This window comes from Bombus vancouverensis, chromosome 14 (genome assembly GCF_051014615.1).
Source record: "Bombus vancouverensis nearcticus chromosome 14, iyBomVanc1_principal, whole genome shotgun sequence".
NCBI lineage: Eukaryota > Metazoa > Arthropoda > Insecta > Hymenoptera > Apidae > Bombus > Bombus vancouverensis.
Window position 1 is genome coordinate 12,210,414 of NC_134924.1, and position 26,279 is coordinate 12,236,692.

The following is a 26,279-nucleotide window of genomic DNA, read 5'->3' on the forward strand; positions in this document are numbered from 1 at the left end:
ACAGAGAAGGAGGGAAAAGCGGAAGGAAAAGCGAGACGAGAAGTAGAAAGGCCGAAGAAGGAAGAAGCAAACGTCGTGGGATTAGTTTGCAGGTCCGATCGAGGGGATCCGGTCGCAATTATGCGCGGCATCCCCCCTCGTCGCAATTAATACGATTTTCACGGGTCGAGGCGTGCGAACGCTCGAACGAACCGAGCGCTAGCTAGCGTTGCGCGAAAATTGAAAAGCATCGGGACGCGTTAATCGCGTGTACGCGGAACATCCATTAAAACCGAGTCAAAACATCTCCGTGATTCCAGGCTGGCACGTGTACCCTCTCTCTCTCTCTCTCTCTCTGTCCCTGTTGTCGCGATACGACAACGAGTACGACCAGAACGAAACAGAACGGGAATAATGAAAAAGAAAAAAAAAAAAAAAGAAAAGAGGAGGAAAAAAGATAGGGAGAAAAAGGGGGAAAAAATAGCGCAAACAGTAACAGAAACGGTAACAGAAAACAGAAAAACACGCGAGGACGAGAGAGAAAAAGAAGAATCGTTTTACGAGGGGTTGGTGGAGAGAGAGAGAGAGAGAGAGAGATCGAGAGAGAGAATGGCAGGTTGGTATTGAATGTACGGGAACGCGATGGAAAATCCACGTGGAGCCCGCGAGGAGCGAGAGGGTGCGCGAGAGAGGCGGCAGACGAAAGAGAGACATCGGGAGATACATTTATGAATTGCCCCATTCACGGAATGCGAATTCTCGCTCGGCAAACTTTAGGGGTCAACGGGTCGGGAACTGTTAGGTAGTTCTCCCATTGCTCTCGTACATGCGCTCTGCCTCTCGCCCACCCAAACCACCCCCGCACTCGCTCTTGCTAGATATTTCTCGCTCCCTTCCTCCATCTCGCTCCACCGCTATCTCCGTTGCTCTTTCGGCCCGTGGATCTCGATACGTAGGACCGGTGTGTCGATATATCGACGACTCTTTTCAAACTTCCATCCACGCGGTTGCATTAACCCCGAGCATTAAACGAGCGAGTTAAGAACTCGTCCAACTTTCGTCCTACCGCCCATCTATCTTCCCTCCGCCTTTCTCTTTTTCCTATAGCACCGCTTTCGGTGCACAGCCGCACAGAGAGATGACCCTCGACCGCGTGGCAGGGTGGAAGTTTATCACGGAACATCTTTTACGGTTGCAACGATGATCGAGAGAGGGAGAAGAAGAGAAAGAAAGGCGGTGAACGAGTGGGGATAATCGTCGTTCAGAAGTCGCAGACTGTGCCGACCAGGCGAGCAGAGAGAGTTAGAGTTAAAAACAGAGAGAGGGAAGAGGGCGAAGGACGGAGGGGAGAGGGAGCAGCAGGCATTATTCACTTTGCGGGAGTCGCTTCACCGCGGGCGTAATAATTTTCTTTTTTATGAATGAACTTCACTCTCCATGCTCTTTCTCTCTCTCTCTCTCTCTCCCTCGTATCGTCCTTCTCTCTGCTTCTCTCGCGGTGTTCGTTCGTTTCTCCTGCTGTTGGTTCGTTCGGTGGTTCGGCGCCGAGTGTACGCGACACCGGGCATTCGTCTTCGTCAAAGCTGGGGGCCTCCGTTTCTTGCATCTAGTCTCTTTGGATTTTCCATTGAGGAAAAAGCTGCGATCGATCGACTGGCTTTTCGCTTATCATCCTGTGGAACCTCGTTCGATCGCTGCGTGTTCGTAAATAGCGTTAAAACGAATCCACGGATTAACCCCCTTAACCCGACTTAACCCGACGTTTTAAAGAATTTTCCCTTGGAAATATTCGGTCGTAGCTGATACGTTTTCCGCGTATATCGATATACGCGTGTCGCTGTGCGCGATAAGCACGCGTCCAATCGTACCAATTGCAAACGACGAAAGCTGTCCAAATCTACGCTCGTTAGGGATGTTCTCAACTGCGACAACGTCGTAAAAGAAAGTATAACGACCTCCTAACAATTAATACGTCGTTAGCTTGACGAATAACGTTCTATCGAGCTAGTTTCTTCGGCTTGAAATAAACCACCGTACGGAAACCTGTATAACCCTTGTTGTTGAGCCGGAAAAACGTCTCCAGCCGGAGATTCGTTCAACAACGTTACGACTTTTAACCCTTAGAACGCTATGGAGGCATATACGCGTCTGACGAAAGCTATCGGTGTGGACACAAGGACGCATATATGCGTTTTTCAATTTTTCAGAACACCTACGCAGAAGTAATACTATTACGTTTGTGCGAGATAAATATAAATGCATTCCTTATATATAGTGCACGTATTTTATATCAAAAATCCACCGCTTCGAAACAAAAATTTAGTGAATTTCATTTGGCGTTGATAAGAGACATTTTACGAAGATATTATTATAAAGAGAAAGTCCGAGGATTTACCATTTCGCTTAACCGATAGGCATTTTCCGTCAAAATGCCCAAATCGTGCCGACACGGCGCGATCATCGAGAAGAAAATGCGTCGTTTGCGCGAAAAGTAAGAGAAGGAGCGATACGAATGCGGAAAATGCGATGTCGGATTATGTATCGATGATTGTTTTGAAATTTTTCCCGCACGACTGAATTATTAACTCGCGTTATATTTACTAAATTTAGTTTTCTAGTGTTATCGTTTCCTAGTTTGTTACCCAAATTCTAATTTATTGTAAATTTCAATGTTTATAATAAATAATTAATATCAAAAAAATAACGCTCTTGAATCGTTTAGTCTGGCGCAAAAGAATTACTATAACTTATTACGATTTGCGCTTCGAATAGTCAATCGACAAAGTTCAGGCTAGACCGTATAGGCCGCGGTATTCAGCACTCTAAGAATTTAAAAGTCGAAGAGGCGAGTAAAGACGGTCGCACGATCGGGACCGAACAAATCGAACAAGCTTTCGAACGTTCGTCCAAGTCTGTTTCCGGATTTTCCAAACGTTTCTATATCTATCGTAACGGCAGTCTCGTTTATATTCGACGCACGATCGCTGATTACGACAATAGCGGTAGAAACACCTGTGACGATCGTGCAAGGTAGCATTTATACGCAGACCGGTGTATAGTAATTTCTTTTCTCCCTGAACGACTTGGCCCAGGTCAAAAACTTCTTTTATTCCTTACGGTCGGTCACTTGGACAACAAGTTAATCCTCTTCTTTCCCCTCGTTCCTTTTCATTCCGATCTTCTAGCTTTTGTCTTTGTTCGATGCTCGTTCACAAGCGAAACAAAAAGGAACGACCAGAGAGTGATTTAAGTGCTCTATGGAATTATTAACCGTACCCTCGGCCGGCAGTGCGAGAATACTATAAAACATCGGCGTAATCGTACGCTATACAACCGCTCTCCATTATACGCCCTATTAGCTCTTAGTTGCTGTCTCTTACCCTCGCCAACTTCCTATCTGCTGAATCCATCGTATCTTCGCCCCCTCTTCTCAAAAACAAACCGCCCTCTTTGTTTTTCTCGTTCGTTCTACGTGTTATTCGACTATAGGCAAACGGTTGACTAATCGTTCAACGAAATTTCTATCGATAGTCACGCGAACGTGGAAACGAAGGAGTAGAATTTTCTTGCGAAATTAGAAGTTGGAAAAGCGTTCCTATCCCCGTAATCGATAGCTACGCTATGCGATATTAATTCGCGTACATAAAACAGAACGACACGAAACTTTCCACTTACCAAGGATCCCTTTAATTATCGTAATTAACGTGTCTAAAGTGAACGCCTACGTTGGTTCGATCGAACAAAAGGCGTAATAAATAAGCGACACGAATAACGTTCGGCAAACCGATTGGTAATCCCAGAGGATTAGCAGCAAATTGTTGGACACTTGGATGAACAATAGCCGGGGCTAACGGTCTTGCGAAGGGAAAGACTTGTTTACTGTTGCACGACCGATGACGAAGTTTTCGAAGAGACGGTCGCTAGATTAAGAGAAAGGAATCGGCTATTGGTTTACCTGAACACGGATTATCGGAACGCTCTCTCTCTACCTCTTATCATAGAACGACAACTTTTACGATGTTTGTTTTTCGGCCGAGGGTCAGCTTAAGTGACATTCAAATAGACTGATTCATAGTCGTGCATCGAGCGAAGCTTTATTTACTTTTTCACTTTTCTATATCCATTCGCAGGTTATAAACTGCAATGTTATAGTCCGGTTTATTGTCTAATATACATCGTAGATTTTTACTATTTATTATTATCGTTGTCGTTATTTAAGAAACAGCAAACTATTACCATAAGGTACGAAGGATCATGCGTATAATAACCCTCGACTACGAGAATTTTTGTTTCGCTGAATGTGAAAATTCTACATTCTACTGGTATTCGAAGTTTCGATGAAAATCGGTCGGTCGAACGTAGTAGCTGCTACTTGTTGGAATTCTCGAGCGACGAAACGATATGCAAAACACGCTGTGTTTTTCGGAACCTGTGAAATCTATAGAAAAGATGAACGAAGATTAAACGGAAGGTTATTCCATTTTAACAGAGTGGAACACTTTCACTGGTTCGCACGGAGGGGAGAGATACATATGGATACGGCAAAGTTATACGAGACTTTGAACTTCGTATAGGATTCCGGGTTTCTGGAGCTTGCAGAGTTCGCGAGACTTTGCCGTGCAACTTTCCAATGAAGAAATAAATCGAAGGAACGCGGCGGAATTTCAAAGTTGAAATCATTTAGACGATACGCTGGCACAGCTCGCGGAGAGAGATAGAGTCCTTCCTGTTAACCAATACCGGTTGCTTCTTTCTCGGGAAAACACAATTGTGACACGATTCAGCGCAACCACGAGTATTCCCTAATACGAACATTTCGTACAACCCCGATTTAACGACTAGAGAAATTGCACGTGATCGAATCTATCGGAAACGATACTAACGCGTCGTCGAATACGTAATTTGTACTCGAACGCGTAGCGACTCGCCTCCGATTGTTCCGCGAAAGATATTTCGAAAATTCAAGGTGACCATCGAAATATCCTTGCTCGCTCGAACGATAATCTCACCTACGTATATCTTGGTTAAAACAGGAAAAAAGAAAGAAAGGATGAAAACTGAATTTTTCAGCCGGAAGGTGGCTTAAATTCGAGATCCGGGCGACCCTGGTCTCTACCTGTCGCGAAAATAATCCAGGCCATTTTCTCCGCTCTCATCCGGCACACGCGCGTCTTTTTCGCGGAACGATCGCGACCGTTACGTCGGGGACTGGCGAGCGTGTCACGTAGCGCGTGAACGCGATCGCGCGCGCGCTGCCGCACACCGACAAAGCCAGGCGCGTTGCGAGAGTCGCGGTTCCCTCTGTAAAATCTTTCGTTGCCTCTCTCTTTATACAACGCGTACATCCTTCCGCGAAAGGTCGAGCCGCGAGGGAAGCAGGTGAAAATTAATTGTACGTGTTACCGGCTCGAGTAGCCAAGGAGCACACGGGCTTGCCTCGACGGTGTTGTCTGTGCGCGTCGCGCAAAGTGCGCCTCGCCGCGTACCGGAGAGGACGTGTCGATCGATTTTGCCCTCTTCTCCCCTCTCGAACCGTCCGTCCATCCGTCCATCCGTTCGTCCGTTCGTCCGTCCGTCCGTTCGTCCGTCCGTCCGTCCGACCGTCCTCCTCCTCATCCTCCTCCTCATCCTCCTCCTCCTCCGCCTCTCGCCGCTCCTCACTCCTTTCTCTTTCACGCCTTCGTCCTTTCCCCTTTGCGCGAGTCTCCGTTCGTTAATCGGCCGCCGTACGTCCGACCGCGTCGTCTCTTTCTCTCTCGGCGAGCCACCGATATCGAGATCGATAAGGTGTATCCGGTGACGTCCGCGCGCCACCGCTATCTTTTCGATCTCCGTGCGCGCTCGAAATATTTTCGTAACGCCGTTTCCTCGATAACGGTACAGACCGCTCTCTTGCCTTTCCTGCCACCAATTTTATCGATAAACATCGTGCGTACTTTGTTACATACGCGTACGTCGATTATGTACATAGAGACCCGTGTACGAACGTAACGCGACGTGATATGTAAGTAATATGGAGATCCATATTTTTATACATATACATATACATATACATATACATATATATAGGTAAAACGTAATATATAAATTCGACCAGGTTTCCCGTTTTTCTTCTCACTCCCCGGCTTAACGATTAACGTCTCTTCTTTATTCGCTGTCCTCCCCTTCGTCGTTCCCCGTCATCGTCATCGACGTTCGACTTTGATCGATCCTCCCTACCCTCCCCCCGGCCCGTCACTCCGTACGAACGGTTCGCCGCGCGTTACATAAAACGCGAACGCGTTTTTTTTTCCCTCTAACCGGCGCGCGTTCCCCTTTAACGTCCGCTTACCGTACACACATCGTGCGTGTACGTATACGCGCCTGTATATACATAGGGAGAGACCGATATATTTCGGGGTACGATTATTTCTGGAACGAGCGAAAAATCCGTAGCATTCGAGGCATTCCCCGATTTCCCCATCCCAAGAGCGTACAGGTAATACAACGTCGTCTGTTCGTCTTCGCCTTTTGCCCGTGTGTCCTGCGTTACGACGAGTCAAGCCGTGTCGCTTCGTGGCCGTGTCGATGCGAGCAAAGTGGGACTCGAAGAAGGCCAGAGCTGGCGTGGCGTTGCAACGCGAACGTGAGCGTGCGTGGCCTCTCTCGCGCGCACAAGCGCGCGATAATTATCGGCAGGGTAGGGCGCGATACTCGTTCGGCCGCGAAAAAGAAATCGACGTAGGTGCCCGGTCGCGCCGGTGTCCGAGCGCCGCGTATTTACCACGGTAAATACGCCGCCAGAGGCACGGTAAATTTATCCGCGAATTAACGGCGCGGCGTTCCTTCTTATACACTCGCGGCTCTCTCCGGCTCTCCGTAACTCCGCCGTCGCCGCGTTCGCGTACGGATTTCAGGCCGCGCTCATAAATCCGGCTCTTCCCTAGGGGCCACGAGCTGTAAGAGAGAGGGGAAGAGAGGGTCGGATTTAAGGGTTTTGCGACGGGTCCGGGTACCCTCTTTCCTCCTACTCTACTCTACTCCACCTACGTTCCTCTCTTTTCCTCTATATTTTAGAGGAAGGCCAGAGAGATCCTAGAATCGCGGGAAATTAAACGGACGTTCGGGACACGGGCGAAAAAATCGCGTCGCTCGTAAATTTCACGACGACCGAGCGAGCGGCCAGCCGTTTGCCTCACCTCGCCCGTCTCGTCGCGCCTCGTCTCGCCTCACCGCGCCTAGCTTCGTTCCCTCGCTGCCGCTGTGAACAGTCGGCCGACCGGAAACTCGGACACGCCGTGTCTCGAAGACGGCGATCGCGCTCGCGTGTGCAGTGTGCACGCGCGAGACTCTCTATATAGGTACGTGGACTAAAAGCATCGTGCAATGCGTTAAGGAAAAATAGACGTCGCTTATACGTATATGTGTAGATACATACATCTATTCATCCGTACAGAAGAATCATAGTCGTCGTTTTTGTTGTTACTCTTGGTAGTTATTCTATATCGTGATAACGTCATGACGCGCATCCGTGAGGACGAAGAACCCTATCCGTGACAAACGAAGACGACGACGATGACTACAACGATGACGACGACGATGACGACGACGATGACGACGACTATGACGACGACGACGATGGAGACGACGGTTGAGAGAATCGGCAAGGGTCGAGGACTTGAAGAGGGGTTTTAGTGGATAAGGGTGCGGAGGGGTAAAGGACGAGAGAAGCGCGGTTCGACAGCACATCGTCGTCGATGGGAGGAACACCGGAGGGACGAAAGGAAGAAAAGGACGTGAACGCGAAGGGGCAGGCGGAAGGGCGGCTATGGAACGAGGAACGAGGGTTGACGAGGGGTAGAAGGGGGGAGGGTAGGATAGGTAGCGTAGAAGAGCGAGAGTATAGGCAAGATGAGAGGCACGGCGAGGATAAAGCAAGACGCGCGTCGCGGCATGGCAAAGCATGGCAAGGCAAGGCAAGGCAAGGCAATGGCAAGGCAATAGTAAGGCAAGGCAAGACAAGACAAGGCAAGGCAAGGCGAGACGAGGAGCAAAGGCTGGGCTGTGGCGGAGTTTTACGGAGTGCGGAGGGGACCGAAGGACGTGGTGGGAGGAAGGGCCGAATGGTTCGGTGCCGCACGGCCAGGGGAAGTCCGGGTAGTGGGGCGGGAGTAACAGAGAGGAGGGGGGGGGATGGAACAGAAGACGGCGTCGCGAGTCCGCGGAAAGCCGGCAACGACCACCGCAGCAGTTGAGCGCCGCGATCCGTTCGTAGAGCATCGTGCGTTGCTGGTTTTACGCGCCCCACCCCCATCGTGCGTTCTGATCTGCAGCTGTAGTGTACCGTGTGCACATTCATCGAAACATTTAACTGTGAGCAGTGGAACCGGACGGATCAACCGATCGGCGACGATCATCGCACAGGTTCGGTAGTCGACAAGAGAAGAGGCTACGCAACGCGGCGCGCATCATCGGTGGTTCAGTCGAGGTCGATCCACCATCAGGTGAGGATCGTCGGTGCTACAGTTTTCGCACGCGACTATTATTTATTATTTTGCACGCGACAAGGTACATCGTATCGGTGAGAATAGTTTGAAATCAAAAGCAAAGCGCGCCGGTGTGCTTGCTGATTTTTCCGATTTAACGAATAACGCGCGTTACGGGTATACGGACATACGCGCCGACGGGACGCAATCCGAGAATTGTTGAAATTTTTTCGGGTCATCGCTGCGACGATCTCATAGTCGATCGACTCCGAGTGAAGAGAAGAAAGTGAATTGAAAAAGTGAATAGTGAAGATCGATCAGTGCCGGCGTGCCATGCTTGGCACCATTTATACGGAGTGCTTCCAAATTCGTCGACTTTAGTTCCAAGTTGAAAGTTTCTTTTTCTGTTCCCCTTTTTCTGAATGTCACTCTTCCGTAATAGAAGAAACTTTTTTGCGAAATCTTTTTCACGCGCTCGCGCGAATTTCTCGGTTACGGTTACGGGGAAAAAGCAACACCAAACACAAAGGGACGAAGAAGAGATCGAGGGAAAGATTCTTTCGCGTTTATAAACTTGCTTGCTCCGTTCGAACTTTTTTTCATGTTTCTCCTCTCCTGTTCTTTTATCCTGTGTCTAGTCGGTTCTCTCCGAGCGTTGTCACGAAACGTCACAGCAAGCCTCGAGCGGTCTTGTGACGCGCGAGAAGGCGATCGATCGACGTTCACGTTCCAGATCGCGCCATCCAACTATATCGGACCTGCGTGTGGACACGCGAGGAATTCCAATTGCTTGTCCGCGAGACAGGGGACACACGCGCGCGACGTGCTCGATAAAGTAAGAGAGAGCTTCGCGAACTCGTGCGTGCTGGTGTGTGCGAGTACCGTCCTTCACCGATCGCCTCGTTCGAATCGACAAGCGTCAGTAAGGTGATTTCGATACGGAGAGAAGCAGCCCCTGTGAAATTGCAACGATTTTCGACTGTGACGACGATAATAGACGAGGATCGCGACGACACTAGACGACGAATAACGCTTCTGACACGACGTTGACCGATGACCGATATTCGATATCGAAAGAACGTAGTGCCGAAAAGAAAAGAAAACTCGATAGCAGTGGCCAACGATACGGAAGAGATCCGTACGCCGTACCGTTGCCACGGCGTGTGGCAGCGATTCGTATCTCGCGCAGTAGTAAATAATACCGTGTGTAAACGTGGTTACGCCGGTCGGGGGAGGTCCTCCTCCGTGGAATAGCACATGCGCTCACAGAGAGTAATAAAGAACTTTTTTATGAATGAAACAACTCGGTCGGGCGGTTCCCCTCCTCGTCTACCACCCTCCCTTCTCCTTGCTTGTGGCAGCGCTACTCTCTCCCTCTCTCTCTCTCTCTCTCTCTCTCTCTCTCTCTCTCTTTCTCTCTCTCTTTTCCTCGCTCCGTTTGCCACACTTCTCCGCTACTCAGTCCCGTACGTACACCGTCGTCGACCACCTCTTCGTCGTCGTCCTCCGCCTCCTGCTCTCTGTCTTTTCATCTCTTCGTTTCTCTCGTTCCATATCTAACCTTTTCTCTCTTGTTCCCTCGATCCGAAACACACGTCCTCGTCTCGGCGCTAGTACGAGTAAAACGGTGCACGTTGCTTTGGTGTTCTGGTGTTCTTCGCTTGCGGCCACATCAGCCAATCCGCAGTCCGCGCGGGAAACGATATTATTGCTGTACCACGAGGAATAAATGGTAGGAATGAGAAAGATGAACTCGTGCGAGACAGAGACGCGGCTAGAGACACACGCGATATCGTGTCTCTGAGAGAGGTCGTGCCGGGCAGCCGTAACCGTGTAGTCAGATTAGTTCAGTTTTCGTCGTCGCGTTTCGAAGCGTGCGTTTCGGATACATCGCCGCGTCTTTTTTTCCTCGTTCGTTGTCGCGCGTTCGTTTGTCTCGTTTAGTTCTCTTTTTGTCGCCTTCTATCCTTCTTTCTCTTGTCGAATGTGTGTATTGTATATATTCGTGGTCCGCGAGCCCTGACGATCGTGCGCCTATTCTTCGTCTCCTTCGCGCAAACGGTGTACGAATGCTTAGTGTCTCCTCTTTGTTCTCAGTTCTGTCTTCTGTCCGCTCGCTGTTGTGCGTGCGTTCGCAACTCTCGAGCCAGCGACAGAGATACACCGACGCGACCGGCTCGCGAGAAAGGGACAGTGCCAATAAAAAAAGACACTCACACATACACAGACTCGACGCAACGATTCGACGAAAGGACGGCCGTCAAGGACAAACGCGAAACACCCGTCATCGCTCGTCGCGCTCCAATTCCGTTCGAGCATCGTGACATTTTCGAATTTCCCGAAACTCCTGTTCCATCGCCCGTTCCACCTCGTTCTCATCGACATTTTCTTCGACGATCGATATTACCACACTCGATGCATTTTCCTCCTCGACGTTATTCATTTCGTGAAATCAACCCGTGTTCCTAGCGAATTCGTAAAGTAATTTCGGATAGAGTTGGCGCGATTCCTCGGTTGCATTGCGTTCTTCTCTTGGAAGCGCTCGATAAATCGTGCTAATCGTGGCATGCGACAAAAACCTTTAGACACTGACACTAATCAATTCTCTCTAACGTTTACAGGCGCTTACGAGGACGACTCATCAGGCGTCGGAGATTGGCGATAAGTCGCGTGGCACGGATCGCAAAACCGCTAAAGTAGATCTGCAAGTGATCTACGAAGGCATCACGACGACAGAGGACGGAGTTTGCAAAAACCGTTTCCGGAAAGGCGCGAAAAGTAGACGCCTCACCGGAATGAGAGGTGAATCGGCGCGTCCGGGTAAGCGCCCCTTAAGAGCGCTTTCCGCTTCGGAGAAGATGGACGCCATACAGAGGGTCCACGAGGGAGAGAGCAAAGCGTCGGTTGCACGCGATATCGGCGTACCGGAGTCGACGTTACGCGGATGGTGTAAATCCGAGCACAAGATCAGGGGCATGGCAAGAAATTCTTCGACGCCGGATAGCGAGGCCCACTCGCCCGCCTCGTCTGCCGGCGCGAACGTGGCAGCTGCTAACTTGGCCGGTGGCTCGACGAATTTGTCGAGCGAGGACGAGGGTCCTTGTGCGAAGAAGGCGAAAATAGATCAACAAACATCGGTAACGAGCGCGAGCACGTCGTTTGTGGGTGACGTTTGTACCGACTCCGATGGTAAACCAGATAACAAACCGAGGATCGATTACGTAGGACTGATGACCAGCATGGCCGGCATGAGACCCGAGAATAGTTCGTTGCTTCTGCAACAGTTGGGACTGTTATCAGGCGCAACCGGCACACTTGCCAAAAATTTGTTGGGTATGTCGCCGGCCTTGACGCACGGCAGCACCGTCGGTCTCGTGGAGAACGGGCTGCAATACACAAAGAACACCGGAAACGCATGTCATCTCGGAAACATGAGTAATTTAACCAATAGTAACAAGAGGCATAGTCTCTCAGCGATCGCACCGACGCAAATGGACTCGCTGGTCGCAAAATCATGCAGCACACGAAAGAGTTTGCCACCTGCCGCAGAAGCGCCATCTACCCTGGTGCCCGCCTCTCCCCGGAAAACACACGAGACCAATAGCATTCCAAGATCGAGCAGCAAACCGAGGAAGGACGGGAACATGAGCAGCAGCGGTAGCAACAACAAGAAGGTGGACGAGGCATTATGGCTGTGGCTGACGCAGCAGCAACAGCTACTCGGTCAACAGTCGGCGAGTTTCAATCCGAGCATCAACCAGCAGGACGGTTCGTGGTTCTGGCAGTGGTACAAGCAGTGTAGTTTCCCGTTGGTAACGCCGACGCCGACGCCGCCAGCACACACTCTGGTCGCCAAGAAATCGCCCAGCAGAACGAGGGCCATGCTCGACAATGTACTTAGTAGCAACAACAGTGAGAACGTGTTGCGAAACGTGAACATGGAGGAGGAGTCCGCCGCTGTCGCCGCCGCCGTCCCCGCCGCCGCAGCCGCCGCCGCCGCCCCCGCCGCCGCCGCCGCCGCCCCTGCCCCCACGGAGAACCACGAGGCGAATGGCGAAGACGCGACCAACGGCGAGGAAGCGATCCGGCACGGCGAGAAGTTCTTGAAGTGGTTGATGTACAAATGCTCCGAGCCGTCGGTTACAAGACTTCAGATCATACAGTTCAAATATCTATTGGACAGGCTGAAGGCACATAGAAAGAAGACGTCGTCTAGTTCAAAACAAAGTAGAAAATAGGCGAGAAGAGAGGAGGCAGAAGCTGTGATGCTAGTTATATATTAAGAAACTGTGTTAACGATCGTCGCGCGGCTCACGAGGTGAAAAAAAGATAGGTAGAATCGGACGAAAACACAAACAGACACCCAAACAGACACAGAAAATGGCTGTACAAGAGTATTGTTGCTCTTCGAACGTTATCGTACGCGACGTACCGTCGTCGTCGCCGTCGTCGTCCCGTTGAAACTCCACGTCCCGCTAAAACTCCACGTCCCGCTGAAACAACTCCACATCCCGTTCAAACTCCACGTCCCGTTGAAACGACGCGTTCATTTTTTTCGTTTTTTTTTTCTCTATTTCTTGTCGTTTCGTTCGTGCCGATTCCCGAAGATTAGTACACCTTGTGTTTCCGATTCGCCTGTGTGTGTATATGTGTGCAAAAAAACAAGTATGAAGAGGGAAAACCAGTGTTTGCCTTCTATCATGTTTAACGGATTTCTTATTATGTCAATTTAATTTGAACGGATCGAACACGATCCATATATTTCTCAAGCACGCCTCTCGTATTCGATGAAATGCGTACATTTATTATTCTTTACTCCTTTTGTTCTATATTTTCGACATTTTTTCTGTTCCGACATTTTTCTTTTCTGTTTCTTTTTTTCGAGGTACCTTATATATAGGAGTCGGGTTAAATCAAAATGGATCATAATTATTCTACATTTTTCTTATTAGAATCTTGTACATAAGAGATTATACCAAAATCATGAATGAACTGTTGTAATTATAACGGAAAATAAAATGTTCGTAGAGAGGTATAATTATCGATTAAACTTATCATCCGTTAGTTTAAGTGCGTGCATGTGCGCGCGGCGATAAATTTCCTTACGATCATATACAAATGAAAAAACGGAACGAAATCGATCGTTCTTTCTCGGCCGATGGACGATATTGCGTTCTCAACATTTTTTACGAAATCTTCGTTACATTATCATGACAATGGGATAGTTATACATGCCATAAGTCAAGAATCAAGATCGCAAATCTGCATTATCTACGGTCGAGAACATATTTTAGTTTTATCGTTACATTCTAATTATTAAGCGAATATATCTAAGAAGAAAAAAGAATTAATACATAGCTTCATATACGCGATATTTAATTGTGGACTGAGCTTTTATCCCAAACAGTTCTACCTCTCGTTATGTTAACGCGTATTTACGTATAGTAAATAATAATAAGAATTAAAATGGTGTGCACGCGACTCGCACGAAACTAAATGGTCCAAATAAAATGAATGAAAAAAATCATAATAAAAAAAATGACAAAAAGATGTTTGTTATATCGGTGAGAAATTATATATTATATATAAAAGTATACATATATAATTAAGGACCTTTGTCGCAGAACTTTATAAGATAAGGTGTTTTTCTGGAAAATACATTTAATTACTTGCCATACTGAGTGCTTTGTCCAGAGGCTCGTATTCGACATAGTCACTGACAAATTTTCCGCATCCCTGCCACGTGTACAGGTCTGGATATGGCAGTGTACTTCGTCTGATAGTAGTAGATACGAATTTCTGCAACAGAAATCATTTAAACTGTAAAAATATTTCCTATTTCGTAATTTCTTTTTCTTATTCTTAAGTGTTACTTTGTTGCAGCAAGATTATCCCCCTCCTCCCCTCTCCCACAAAAAACAATCTTTTTCCCTGTATTTATTTTTGTTCTGTTTTCTTTTATTTCCCATGCATCATGTGAAGCATTTATAAGTTTGCTTTTTAATTTTCCTCCTAGATACGTTTTTCTGGAATAGAGAACATAGTCTGACGAAACGATTGTTCTTTCAATTGCGGTCACATGACGCGCGAAACATTAGATGTGCGTTAAAGGGAAATAATCTTGCTGTTAGCAAAGTATATTTAGAAAACTAGCATACAATTACAAACCAAAGTATGGGAGGTGTACTGTCGAATGACAGTACGTGTAAATAAGACTGTGACGGTGCACTTGTACGCAAAGTGCATACTATGTATTGTAGTTCATTTAAAACGTATATAAATAAATGTATAGCGAAATTTATTTTTATTATTTAGATTGTAGAAGGAGTTTCGAGTGTATTAGAAAAATTCCTACTACACAGTTGTATTTCCACTACTTACGTTAAATGAAGAACAAACGAATAAGAAAAAATATTGATAATGAAGAGAAAGACTTAGTCTACATCAAGAATGACATTCCTCGTTACCCTTGAAAAGAACACTCTTGAACGACTCAAAGAAAATTTCTCGATGCTGATAATTTTATTTATAACAGGTTTTAATCTTTATACAGAAGAATAATGCCTTTGTATAATGAGTCGAAACAAATATTCATCGAGTGAATACACGAAAAAAAGAAAAAAAAAACAAATGAAACAAGAAAATATTCGCATAATTCTTTAACTTAAATCTTTTTTATCGAAAAGATGTAGCGGAAGGTATGTAGTCGTGAGTAACGAGAAATGAAACTTTCTTTACTGGAAGATACTTGAACGTGAGAATACAGGTTAAGTCTGTTTTAAAGAGTAACTCGTTGCAGGTGGATTGCGTAGACGGATCGTTTCTTTTCTGGCACTGAATATACATATTTTTCACGAACGTCGTTTCGTTTGTATAAAAGTTACTTACTGTTTAGATAAAGGGAAATAACGAAACACGTGTTATAATGTGCAGAAAAAAGTGTATGATGTAAATATATATGATGTTATAGATATATAAACATTCGAGAATCTTTTCAGCTAATTACGATAAATCGAGTTAAAGAGTACGCAAACTAATTCCCTGTACATTACTATTGTTCGCCATTTTGAAATATTTAAAAATCAAGTAGGCGACGGCTCGAGAGATCGCGCCAACGACGTATATTGATTTGTAACTATTCCAACGGACGATCTCTGCGTTTTTTAAGAGGTAAAAATCTTCGATCACGCGAAAGAGAGTCTTGAATAAATAACCTAATATTGAAAAAACTATCGTAGGATGAAGGAACCGATAAATCGAAACTAACGTTCGAGTCTCGATTACTACCTTTATTTTAATACTTAAAAAATGATTAATTTTAACGAAATGAAGTATAAATAAAAATAGAATTATTTAAACAACTGACATTTTCATAAAGACGTATTCATCACCATGATCCAAACTTTGATCCAATTACGTAATTTCCATAGAGCATGTTATCTTTGATAATACGTATATTATGATTAAAACTGAACGGTCAAAACGACCAATTCTGTAATTTTTGAAAAATTTTATAAGTTTACAACAATACGTTTTTTCCAACATGTATAATTTCTACTAAGGTGATAAAGGATTGATGGCTTAAAATAAATTTTATATTTTAGTCCGGTGTTAGGATTTTCAACCACAAACGAGGAATGATAGAAATGAACCATTCATAGACCGCAGTTTCATTCGAATCTGAACTTCATCGTACATTTAATAATTTACTTACTTGCACACCGCATTCATTTTCGCACGCTAGCAATAGCGGTTTTCGATTTGGATATTTCACGTGAAATTGTTGTCGAAAATTTTCGGCGTACCACGCGAGCAGCTTCTCTTTATCGCTGACACTACAATAACTATTCGGAAGTGTTTTTAGGTAGAGATCTTTTGTGCGGTCAACTTCGGGCCAACACAGTTTGATTAGACATAATTCTTGTTGCACTTCCTGTATGTGCTCCCGCGTTATTTCAAGAAGACTTTCGTACGTTGATTCTTTCTTCGACCTATCATCTTCCTCTTCCGAATAAGTTGATACACTTTCATAACTTTCATGACTTTCGTGACTTTCGTGATATTCGACTTCTTCGGTCATTTGTAATTTCATAATAAATAAATGATTTAGAGCAGAAGTAAGGTTAATAACTTCACCCTTACTACTTCAGCTTGTTATCGTTATTTATTTGTATCTAAGGTAGTCATGATTCAAACTGTTCCTTAAGAATTGTTTATTGCCACGGTAACTTATGAAAACAATGTGTTCTACGCATATACAGTATACAGTAATTTTTAGAATGCTCGATAGGCGGCAGCATCTTCCGTGCATGTTTGAACCACGAATCAACTGTAAAAAAATATGGTAGACGTATCAGTTGTAACCTTTTCGTTGCGTTTTATACATTAGGTGTTACGATTAGAATACACACGCGTCAACATTTATTAAATTAGTAAAATCGCGGTTAATGCATAGACTTTTTTATCGTATGTGGTGTGTAGTTTTTCTCTGCGATACAAGGTGGCCTATATTTACAAGGATTTCTCGTTATGACATCTGTAAAAAGGATCGTAAACGGTGGATATATGTACTTCAGTTACCAACGATATATCGGCAGTAGGTAAATTTTATATTCTATTTGAATATGTATATACACAAATTATTCAGAGATCTCCTGGATATTTAGAATTTATATTTTAGGAATAAATTACATTTCGCGCAAAAAGTGGCGTGCAATAATAAGCGTCATAATTTTATTAATGAAATTTTTCACATACATATCATTGGTATAAAACATACGCATTATTAGAACAAAAATACATACAAGCTATGAAAACGATGCTCACGATGGTATATATATTTTATTTATAAACTATAAATATAACAAATTGGATCGATCTTTTTGTAATATGTAACAAGACCAATAAAACTGAAACATACAATTAGTTATAAATGTGTTATATCATTTTAAAAAGGACTTTGCGTTCTTCAAAATTTATGCGATTTAGGTCCAAAAAGATTTGGTAATGCCATATGTACCATCGAGCCAATTTACTACTCATCATCTTTCGTATACCTCTTATCTCGATAAAAGAACTTCAACCGCATTTTTCTCCTATAACATTATTCATTCATTCACGTCATGGATTCTCATGTGTCACACGAAAGTCGATCGAAACATCGAATTATACCATCGCTCCGAGGAGCAACTTCAATTCGCGTCATTTGAATCTTGCCGCCACTTTTGAGCTGCCTCCCGTCTGGCATCCGGCACTAATTGCGATTGCATACCACCTAAAACGTTGCTCGTCGCTTCTGTAGCTAAAATAATTGGCTTCACAACAGTCGGTGGTATTTGTCGTAACACACCTCCTACAGCACCAGAGACTCCTTTTTGTTCGTGTTCTTCGCTAGCTACACGAACTAATTGATTTGCCGTTTCCCCTAAGCCCTGAAATTAAAAAATAAAATTAGCGATCTTATACTCCAGTATTTTATCATTCCAATAATTTACCTCTTTTACTAGCATATACGCATTAGCCATCCCTTCTCGAATATCCAATGGCTGACTATATCTTTTCCGGCGTCCTTTCTGTCCCTTGTGTTTACGCCTCACGCTTGGACCAGGACTCACCATATCATAAGCTGTCTCGGCTGTACTTTGTATAGCGTGTATCAACCTAGAAGTCAATTCCAACGCCGCCATTGCGGTAGACGTCGTGAAACTGTTTGCACCTCGTTGTAGTCCTCTAAATAGCCTACCATCTTTCTGGTATTGTTCGATAGGCAACCAGAACAAATCCCTTATTCCTTGAACTACAACAAGCATATTATCGTGCTTAAATATATATTACATTATTCTGAATTTTATTTACAATACGACAAACATATACTTACACAATTGTACTAACGAGTGCATGGGACCGACACCGCCAAGTAAACTTGGAAGTTGATTCTTCTTTATATCTCGCAACCATTCGGAAAGTAAAAACGTTACTAATTTATCGAATCCCAAAAGTCCATGCCGATGTGTTAATCTTTTCAGTCTTAATTCGGAGCAATTCAACTGCGCCAGGCCCATTAGAAGCCCTGCTAACGGCCCATGAGTGAGGTCTACACGCTTTCCATGATAATCTAATCGAACAAGGACTTCAGGGGAAAATATCACACTCCTAACACGAATCAAATAAATCAAGTTTCAATATTATATATCAAAAAGGGACATTAGCCTATAACTATTATTCGAATATTAATTATAATTTTATTAATATTACCTAAAATATATTGGTTGACAATCTTCGTAAACTTCATACGTCGGTTTCGCCTTCACATTGTTTTCTTTGATCATCAATTCATCTTCCAAGAGTATCAATAAGTTCGGATCTATGCTATCGTTTTGTGATGTATTCGTTGGCGTTGGTGCATTAGGCGCGGAATCGTTCACACTCATAACCGGTGGGTGATGCGTCGGTGTCCCTTGCTTGGACACTGGGGCGGATTGCGAATTGTTAGGTGCACTAGAATTTCCTTGAGCTTGCTTCGAACCGTTACCCAATTCGTTGAAAAATTCTATCAAGAACAGTAGGCTATCCTGGTCGATATTTAATCGCAACGGCAGTAGACTGAGTTTTAAACAACATTCTTGAGCACTTAATCTTGGGTCCGGTCTAACATGCACCGCTTTCATGACAAACATGTTCGCGTGAGACTGTCTCGGTTTTGCTTCACTACTATATTGATACAAGAACTTGTTGATGTGCGAGGACGCCAATCTGTCTCTGATTTCTATCTCGTTTACCAATAATATTTGTCTTGCTGCTTCTGTCGTGTTTTCCGGATAAACTTCGTGTTGAAAGCGCACTTTATTCAACTGAAGTTCCATTAAAATATCATGACGGCGGCCAGGACCTCCCATTACTTGCCAATCGGTTGTTTCTCTACATTTTCCACGTGGTGAATTTGGCGCACTTCCAAAATGTACTTCGTTCGAATTAGACTTATTGAAAGCTACGCCGTCCCACCATGGTGGCCTAGTTCTATAAGAGTAAATGATATATTGTACAATGCATATGAATCGGTCACGTCAATATTTAATGACTAGGATGCATACTTATCCTGAGGCGCCGTGTTAGGACGAACCATAATGTCATTTATACTGACTTGTTTCTTGGCTGTCGATTGTAGAACTTCAAAATCTTTTCCTCCATACATGTGCCAGATCAGAGTCATTTCACAAAGGGTATACCTTAAAATTGGAGCTGGGAAATGTCTTGGCGCCTTAAGTAGATCAGTTTTACCGAGTGGAACCGCGAAGTGATTATCTATTATCCTTAAAGATTCTTGACAAAGCCAACGAACTTCTGGAACACCATGTCTGGGCATAATTCCTGTACCCGCTTCTTCTCCTAATATACAAAAATCCTCGTTTGGATCCTCAGCTTCTATATTACATTCTGTTTTGGTATATTTCTCGGAACTTTTATACATTTCAGGTACTGTCTGTGAAGCAGGACGAGACTCATCGGGAAAGAAAAACACTTCCACCTGATTTTCATTCACTAACGTATTACCGTCTGTATTCGAAGGTATTCCTGTAACATAATTCGAACGAAATAATAGATATGTGGATGAATAGACGAGGATGTTTCCTCTTATACCACTTGATATTACCTTTTACTGTTTCTTCCATTGCCTCTTTCATCAAACTGTTAACACGTTCAACTTGACTCTTACTAAGAGTGTTAATACACTCATTCCCTAGAAGACTTTCTTCGTCGCCAGAACTTGGTACGGTAATACTACTTTCGGCGGTTTCCATGTTCGGCAAAAGATCTCCATCATTGGCAAAATAAGTTAACAATTGAATAAGAGCACGTGCAGAATCTGAGCAAGTCCGAACATGCAACATGTTATTGCTTGCCCTTAAATCCACTCTAGGTGCACCACCGCACATTTTGTCGTTTAATCTCAGCGACAATTCAAACAATCCTACGTCCATTACGCACACATAATCCCGACGAAGATCCACACCTTTCCCTAATTTGTTAGATATGAACAAGGCAATATCTTCTGCTATAAAACGTAGCGTTGAAGTGTTTGTATGCGCAGCAATATTGCTGGAAACACTAAAATTATCAAGAGTTACCATTGACCTTAATGGCAGATGAATTGGTCTGAAATCATGTAAATTCCCTATTACATTATTGTGCTTAGTGAATATTGCTTAAGTCAATGAAAATAAGAACCTGTAATCGACCATGCAATTCCAAAGATGCACGTGTAATTCTGTTAATATTCCTGGTGGAGAATATCCAGCAACAGGATGATCGGCTACGTCCAAACAATCTGTTAACTGCGTAAACCATGATGTGCCAGTGTTACACATTCTATACCTTAATGTAGCATTTGCAATGCCTACCGCTACTCTGAAAGTCTATTTCAAAACAACTTATGATTATTCAATCGATTAATGAAAATGATAATTTTATTCGGAGTTTAAAAGAAAAAAGAAAAAAAGAAGAAAAAAAAGAAACGAACTTTAATACGGTGAGTTTGATGAGCAGCTTGTATCCTAATAGCGAGCATCACCATATCATCATTATTGTTTGTTCCCATTACGTTCTCGTTTAGCCCGCTTTTATATATAGTGTTTTGACAATGTTGCGGAATGTCGCTATTAATAGGTCTCAGTGACGGTGGTTGCAAAGGAGTCGTCATTAATCCACAATGATCCAAAGACATCCCCCTTATCATGGCGCAAACGTAACCCAGATTTGAATTTCCTTTGTACGCGGTTACCGAAAATATCGTCGCATCTTCTAATCGAATTATTAATTCGCCTTGTTGCCCAGGGATGACGTTGCGCATTGAGTCACGAACAGGAGTATACATACAGAGAAGGCCTTGATCTATATTCAAAATTAGTGCTAGATTGCTCTGACCATTTCTCGACACGTTGTTTTGATGCTGCCTATAATGTTTGTCGGCTGCAGAATAAAATATACCCTCTTCCTCCGAGTCCGAATCGGAATCATACTCAATCCTGCTTTTACACGTGCTAAATCTTAAGACGGAAAATTATACATCTTTTTAATCGAATATATAAAAATTATATTATCTGTTTTCAATGTTGGTTACCTGGGATAAACAGATTCTTGCAACAAGGTAGATGCCAAATCGAGACCTATGTGATTTTCCATGTGCGTGCCATACTTCGGTCTTGGCGCCGATGGTTTCCATAAAAAAAGATCAGTATTGAATCTATTGTATAGCAATTCATACAGATGTTTCGATGGTATTTGGACGGAAACACACGGGAAGTTAATTTCTAATTGTATTCTGGAACTACGGATGCCTTCGTCCATAAACTCTAACATCTCTTCTCGACTTCCTGGTATGATTAATTCTTCGCCCTCTCTGTTGAATTCACAGAGTTAGATATATGTCGCGTCATGCTTTCGTAAATTAAAAAATACTATCATGCAAACCTTTGTTCTGAATCATTCTTGTCGCCTTGTGCAGGGGGTTTCGAATGAGGGGTGTCAGATTCATGAATAACACGCTTTGAACTGAACGGAGATGGCTGATGTTTAGGCGTATTTTCTAGAGTTTCGTCGAAACTAGAATCTGGCTCTCCTTCAGAGCTATCTTCCAGCTGATCGCTTAAACGTTGCGGATAGATTGTAATAACTATTCTAGCCCAATCGAATCCTTCGTTAACTTGTTGACACGATGCATTATTTTTTTCATGAGTTGTAACTTTGCCTATATTTAATGGAACGTCTGTCTCCGTTTCTGCATACGAAAGCAGTAACTTTCGGAATTGAATTTCGAAATGTTTTTTCACAGAATGCGGACAATTCTTCGAGAAAATTGAATGCGGGCGAGCATGAATTTGTGCATCTGTCATTTTCAAAATCATATAATCTGTTCTCACCGATCTCTTCCACCATGGTGCTCGATTCATATCGTGCAAAGGTCTCAAATCTGGTATTGGAAACCTATTTTTAAATTATTGTATATGAAATGTTTTATAATTTCGATGGATCTTTGTTTCTATGTACGTGTATGTAAATTACCTTAATTTTATTGTACATTGCGACGAAGATACTTTTATCATAGCAGCAAAGTCTGACAAAGTGGGACTTTCTATGGCTTGATAAAATAAAGTTTGTTGATTCTAAAAATTATATAGCAAGAAAATAATGGAAACTGCACAGTTTAGTAAATTAATACAGTAATAATACAAACTGGTAACTTACAGTATTCTTATTACTAGATACAGTATTACAAACGCAAATAGGTTGCGGATTAAGTAGGGCACATATCCTATCTACAATAGTTATATCCACTTCACTTTTGCACGGTTCCAATTCGATACTAAAAGGAAAAATGTGATGAAATTAAGTCAAACTGACATGTTTCAAACATATATATACTTACTCAATTGTTGTATGTGGATCTGCACATTTCAATAGTTGAGTATATCCTGTATTTTCAATATGCTCTACATATTTAAATTTCATTTTCAAGTCTGTTTTATTAGTGAAGCCAAAATTCGTTGAATCCTCCTTTGGAAATGTAAGCAGTTCAACAAATTCAGTTGGTGGAGTCACGTTTGCTCCAGAATTATTTGAATCAATTAAACATTCTACAATTTCTAAGCTCGCTAAAGTTAGTGTCCCAGATACTACAGAGAACCATGAAACATTTTTTTCCCTCCCTTCAATTACTAACGGCGCAGCAAGTAATCTATAATAAGCAATAAAGGACTTGATTCAAGGTTTCATATTTCATTTGTCATATACTAATTTTAGATACCTAATATGACTTAAATGGCAAGCATCTAAGAGTACTTTTGATGCCTTATCAAAGTCTTTGTTTCCATATCCTCCAGCTCTGAACATTCCTAATTGTTTGAAAAATTCGTCCGCCGAATTTTTCATCTGACGTATACTGGAACACGTTAAACCACCTCCTTCCACGCACGTGGTTAGTATGTCTTCGTGTAATAGGATTACAGCTATGGAAGATACCCTTACGTGAAAATGAGATGTTTCTGCAGATGGACTATTATCCACACTATGCCTGTGTTTCTGTTGCTTTGGTAAATTTGTTGCTGAATTTTTTAAACTAATACTACTAGATAATATACTCCCGTCCATGCTAATATTATTGCTTGTGATCGAATCATTCATTGATGTTGAACCAGGTAACCGCATCGGTAAAAACTCGTCTTTATTATCTGACTCATCTAAAGATGCCGTCGACCATCCTTGTGCATGCCTTAAATCCTGTTAGAAAATTTTTTTAAACATAATATATTCTTTCCAATTTTTTGAAATTGCACTATTACAACTTTTATAGTATACCATAGAACGTAATCCTTGAGTTGGATGTATTTGATGAATAAGTTCTCGTTCGATGCGATTAAAGTCACTATCAGCCATAGGCTTTTCCGTATACGCCCTTGGCGCAACATTACTAACGTCTTCTAAATCTGGAGAAGCAAGTCCATGCCCTAATTCCAATAACACATGCACTTGCCGTGGACTTAAAAATGAAGTAAAGGATCCCAATGTCACTTCTAATTCTACCTGAAGTAATTAATTCTCTTTCATTTCATACCAAACACATTATAATTTGAAGCTATTATTCTTTTTTATATTGAATAAACCAAATTAATAATTAGGTTTTACCTTTGGTCCTGAAACACCCTCCCCTTGCTTTAATTTTAATCTTATTTCCTGTCTGCCTGCCAACTTAGCAAACATTATAGGATTTGATTCGCTTAAATTATTAATAATATTTGCTTCTGGAGGAGTTTGCATATTTTGAGTAGGAGATACTTGTGCAGAGAAAAAATGACCGTCTGAATTCTGTAAAGAAAAACTTCCTCAAAAAATGTCCAGTCACATATTTTTCTTGCTAGATCTAGTAAAAGATGTTACTTTAGAATCTGGTGTAGAACCTCTGCTTGTTGTTATAATGCTTCTAGAGAAAGTTCTCGCTCGAGATGGAAATTCATCTGTGTGGAACGTCACACCTTCTAAATAAAACCTTTTTGTTGTGAATGCTGACACAACATATCCTTTTGTTGATTGACTAGGGTCTAATGAAGTACTGCTTGGATCTAAGCCTGCTTCATCCGAATATTCAAGATTTTTTATACACATTTCTATTGCAACCCCTGTTGAAGAATCTAGTGGCACATGTTCCAAACGTATTACAGTATCTATAAATCTTACTTTCACTCTACATAAAACTGAAATACATAAATATTATATATATCTTAACAACATCTCATCACCACTTTTCTGAAACATTTGCAAATCCTTACTTGAATCTATTGTTTGTGCAAACAATTCAACTCCTTCTAATGGCTGTGAATTTCCAGCATTTTTTGCATCTTCCTGTAAACACTCTTGTGCAAGTTGCATGCTGGATGTCATAGAGCTCCACATAGACTCAAACATCGAAGTTCCAGTTTTTGCCCTCTGTCTAGGCTGAACGGTTAATCTTAAACTGGTAACTTCTACATAACTAGCTTCACTAAGCAAAGCTGACCATGGTATGCTAACAGACATTTCTGATATAAAACCATCAACAAATTCTAATGGAAGTTGTTGTTGCTCTCCCATTTCGTTAAGGGCCTGTTACAAAAAAAATTCACATGCATATTTATACATCTTTTTACTCACTTTTAAATGTCATTACAGGCAAACAAATAAATTCACGCATGGCCTAAAGTAATTGCCCTATCTTTATTTTTAGCTGAGGGCTAAACAAAGAAACATAAAACAAAGAAAATGACAGTACCTGTACATCAAGGCTGACATTGGTTACACGACCAGTTCCATTGTACAGATCTACAGTGAGCTGATCCAATGTCAATTTTTCCTCCAAAAATTGACCCAGATATCGTTGTAAGAGATACCTGCAAGCTCGTTTCTTGATCCCTTGAGACCAAGGAATGCATCCCAACCAAGACATATTTTCTACCCACGTTTAACAATCTAATCTATGAAAGACATGGAATTTTCGAAAGTAACTCTCGTCATGCGTCTCGTTATTAGGCCTGTTATTCGGGCACAGTGTAGGAATAGCAATTTATCCACGTGAATTCCATCTTTCCAGCACGTGTCCACTTTGGTGCAATGATCCTTAACATAATACGGTGATTCGGATATAACGGGGTTCTAGCTGCGTAATATTTTCCTTTGGATGCAACTACACACGCATACACACATGCACGCCCGCATACATAGAATTCTGACTATCGGACAAACGCTATGAAATGAAACACTGGTGTCTCATTGACTGAAATCAGCTGACTATGGAGAGAGATGGACCGTTACCTCTGTTTTCCAATGTTCCCTCCCCTTTCCTGTATCGATGGATTTTTCGTTTTATATTTTTCTTCCTAGATTTTATGTAAAAACTTTATCATGTTCAACTATTTTTATAGTTTTTTTGCAACCTATTTGTTTTTTATTTTTTTTTAATTTTTTTTTATGAACGCGAGCATCTTCATTTCTCTTTTTCTATAACGAATGAAATAATACAAAAAGTTAAGGAATGAAATTAAATAATTATATCCTCCTATGCTTTTCTGAATGTTACTTTTTGAAAGATATTTAAGGCAAAAATTCTTTTATTCATCGTTAATTTTAAAACGTATAAGATATTGGTGAAAATTATTTTTATTATAATATTACTATATAGGTGTTTGAATGCATATGTATGAAAGAATATGATTTTTTGGAAGAAATGATCGTATGATAAATTATGATGTATGATGTATTCCTTTTATTGTGTTTCTTTCTTAAATGCACATGCAAATTGCTCTTTAAACC

The 26,279-nt window shown here is 42.7% G+C and overlaps 3 protein-coding genes across 5 annotated transcripts; 1 reads left to right on the plus strand and 2 right to left on the minus strand.

Moving 5' to 3' along the window:
- Positions 1–8,190: 8,190 nt before the first annotated feature.
- Positions 8,191–13,482, plus strand: dan (protein distal antenna). 3 transcript variants are annotated; one of them, XM_033333140.2, is made up of 2 exons: positions 8,191–8,462; positions 11,066–13,482. In XM_033333140.2, the coding sequence occupies exon 2, from the start codon at positions 11,240–11,242 to the stop codon at positions 12,680–12,682; it is 1,443 nt and encodes a 480-aa protein (XP_033189031.2). In that variant the 5' UTR covers positions 8,191–8,462; positions 11,066–11,239; the 3' UTR covers positions 12,683–13,482. The 3 variants fall into 3 exon arrangements, with proteins under 3 accessions (XP_033189031.2, XP_076480350.1, XP_076480349.1); XM_076624235.1 differs by lacking the exon at positions 8,191–8,462 and adding an exon at positions 8,470–8,743; XM_076624234.1 differs by lacking the exon at positions 8,191–8,462 and adding an exon at positions 9,831–10,176.
- Positions 13,483–13,607: 125 nt separating this feature from the next.
- LOC117156271 (dynein regulatory complex subunit 7) lies at positions 13,608–16,735 on the minus strand. The gene is made up of 2 exons (XM_033333142.2): positions 16,159–16,735; positions 13,608–14,243 (listed from the first exon to the last, which is right to left on the minus strand). Exons 1-2 carry the CDS (start codon positions 16,534–16,536, stop codon positions 14,106–14,108), a joined length of 516 nt encoding a protein of 171 aa, XP_033189033.2. The 5' UTR covers positions 16,537–16,735; the 3' UTR covers positions 13,608–14,105.
- Positions 16,736–17,149: 414 nt separating this feature from the next.
- Atg2 (Autophagy-related 2) lies at positions 17,150–25,748 on the minus strand. Its single transcript, XM_033333055.2, has 19 exons — positions 25,243–25,748; positions 24,764–25,076; positions 24,375–24,688; positions 24,123–24,302; positions 23,796–24,020; positions 23,245–23,717; positions 22,867–23,175; positions 22,686–22,803; positions 22,503–22,603; positions 21,912–22,424; positions 21,562–21,840; positions 20,962–21,487; positions 20,670–20,857; positions 20,095–20,597; positions 19,535–20,015; positions 18,699–19,460; positions 18,322–18,596; positions 17,939–18,240; positions 17,150–17,875 (listed from the first exon to the last, which is right to left on the minus strand). The coding sequence occupies exons 1-19, from the start codon at positions 25,414–25,416 to the stop codon at positions 17,636–17,638; spliced, it is 6,276 nt and encodes a 2,091-aa protein (XP_033188946.1). The 5' UTR covers positions 25,417–25,748; the 3' UTR covers positions 17,150–17,635.
- Between the last annotated feature and the right edge of the window lie 531 nt (positions 25,749–26,279).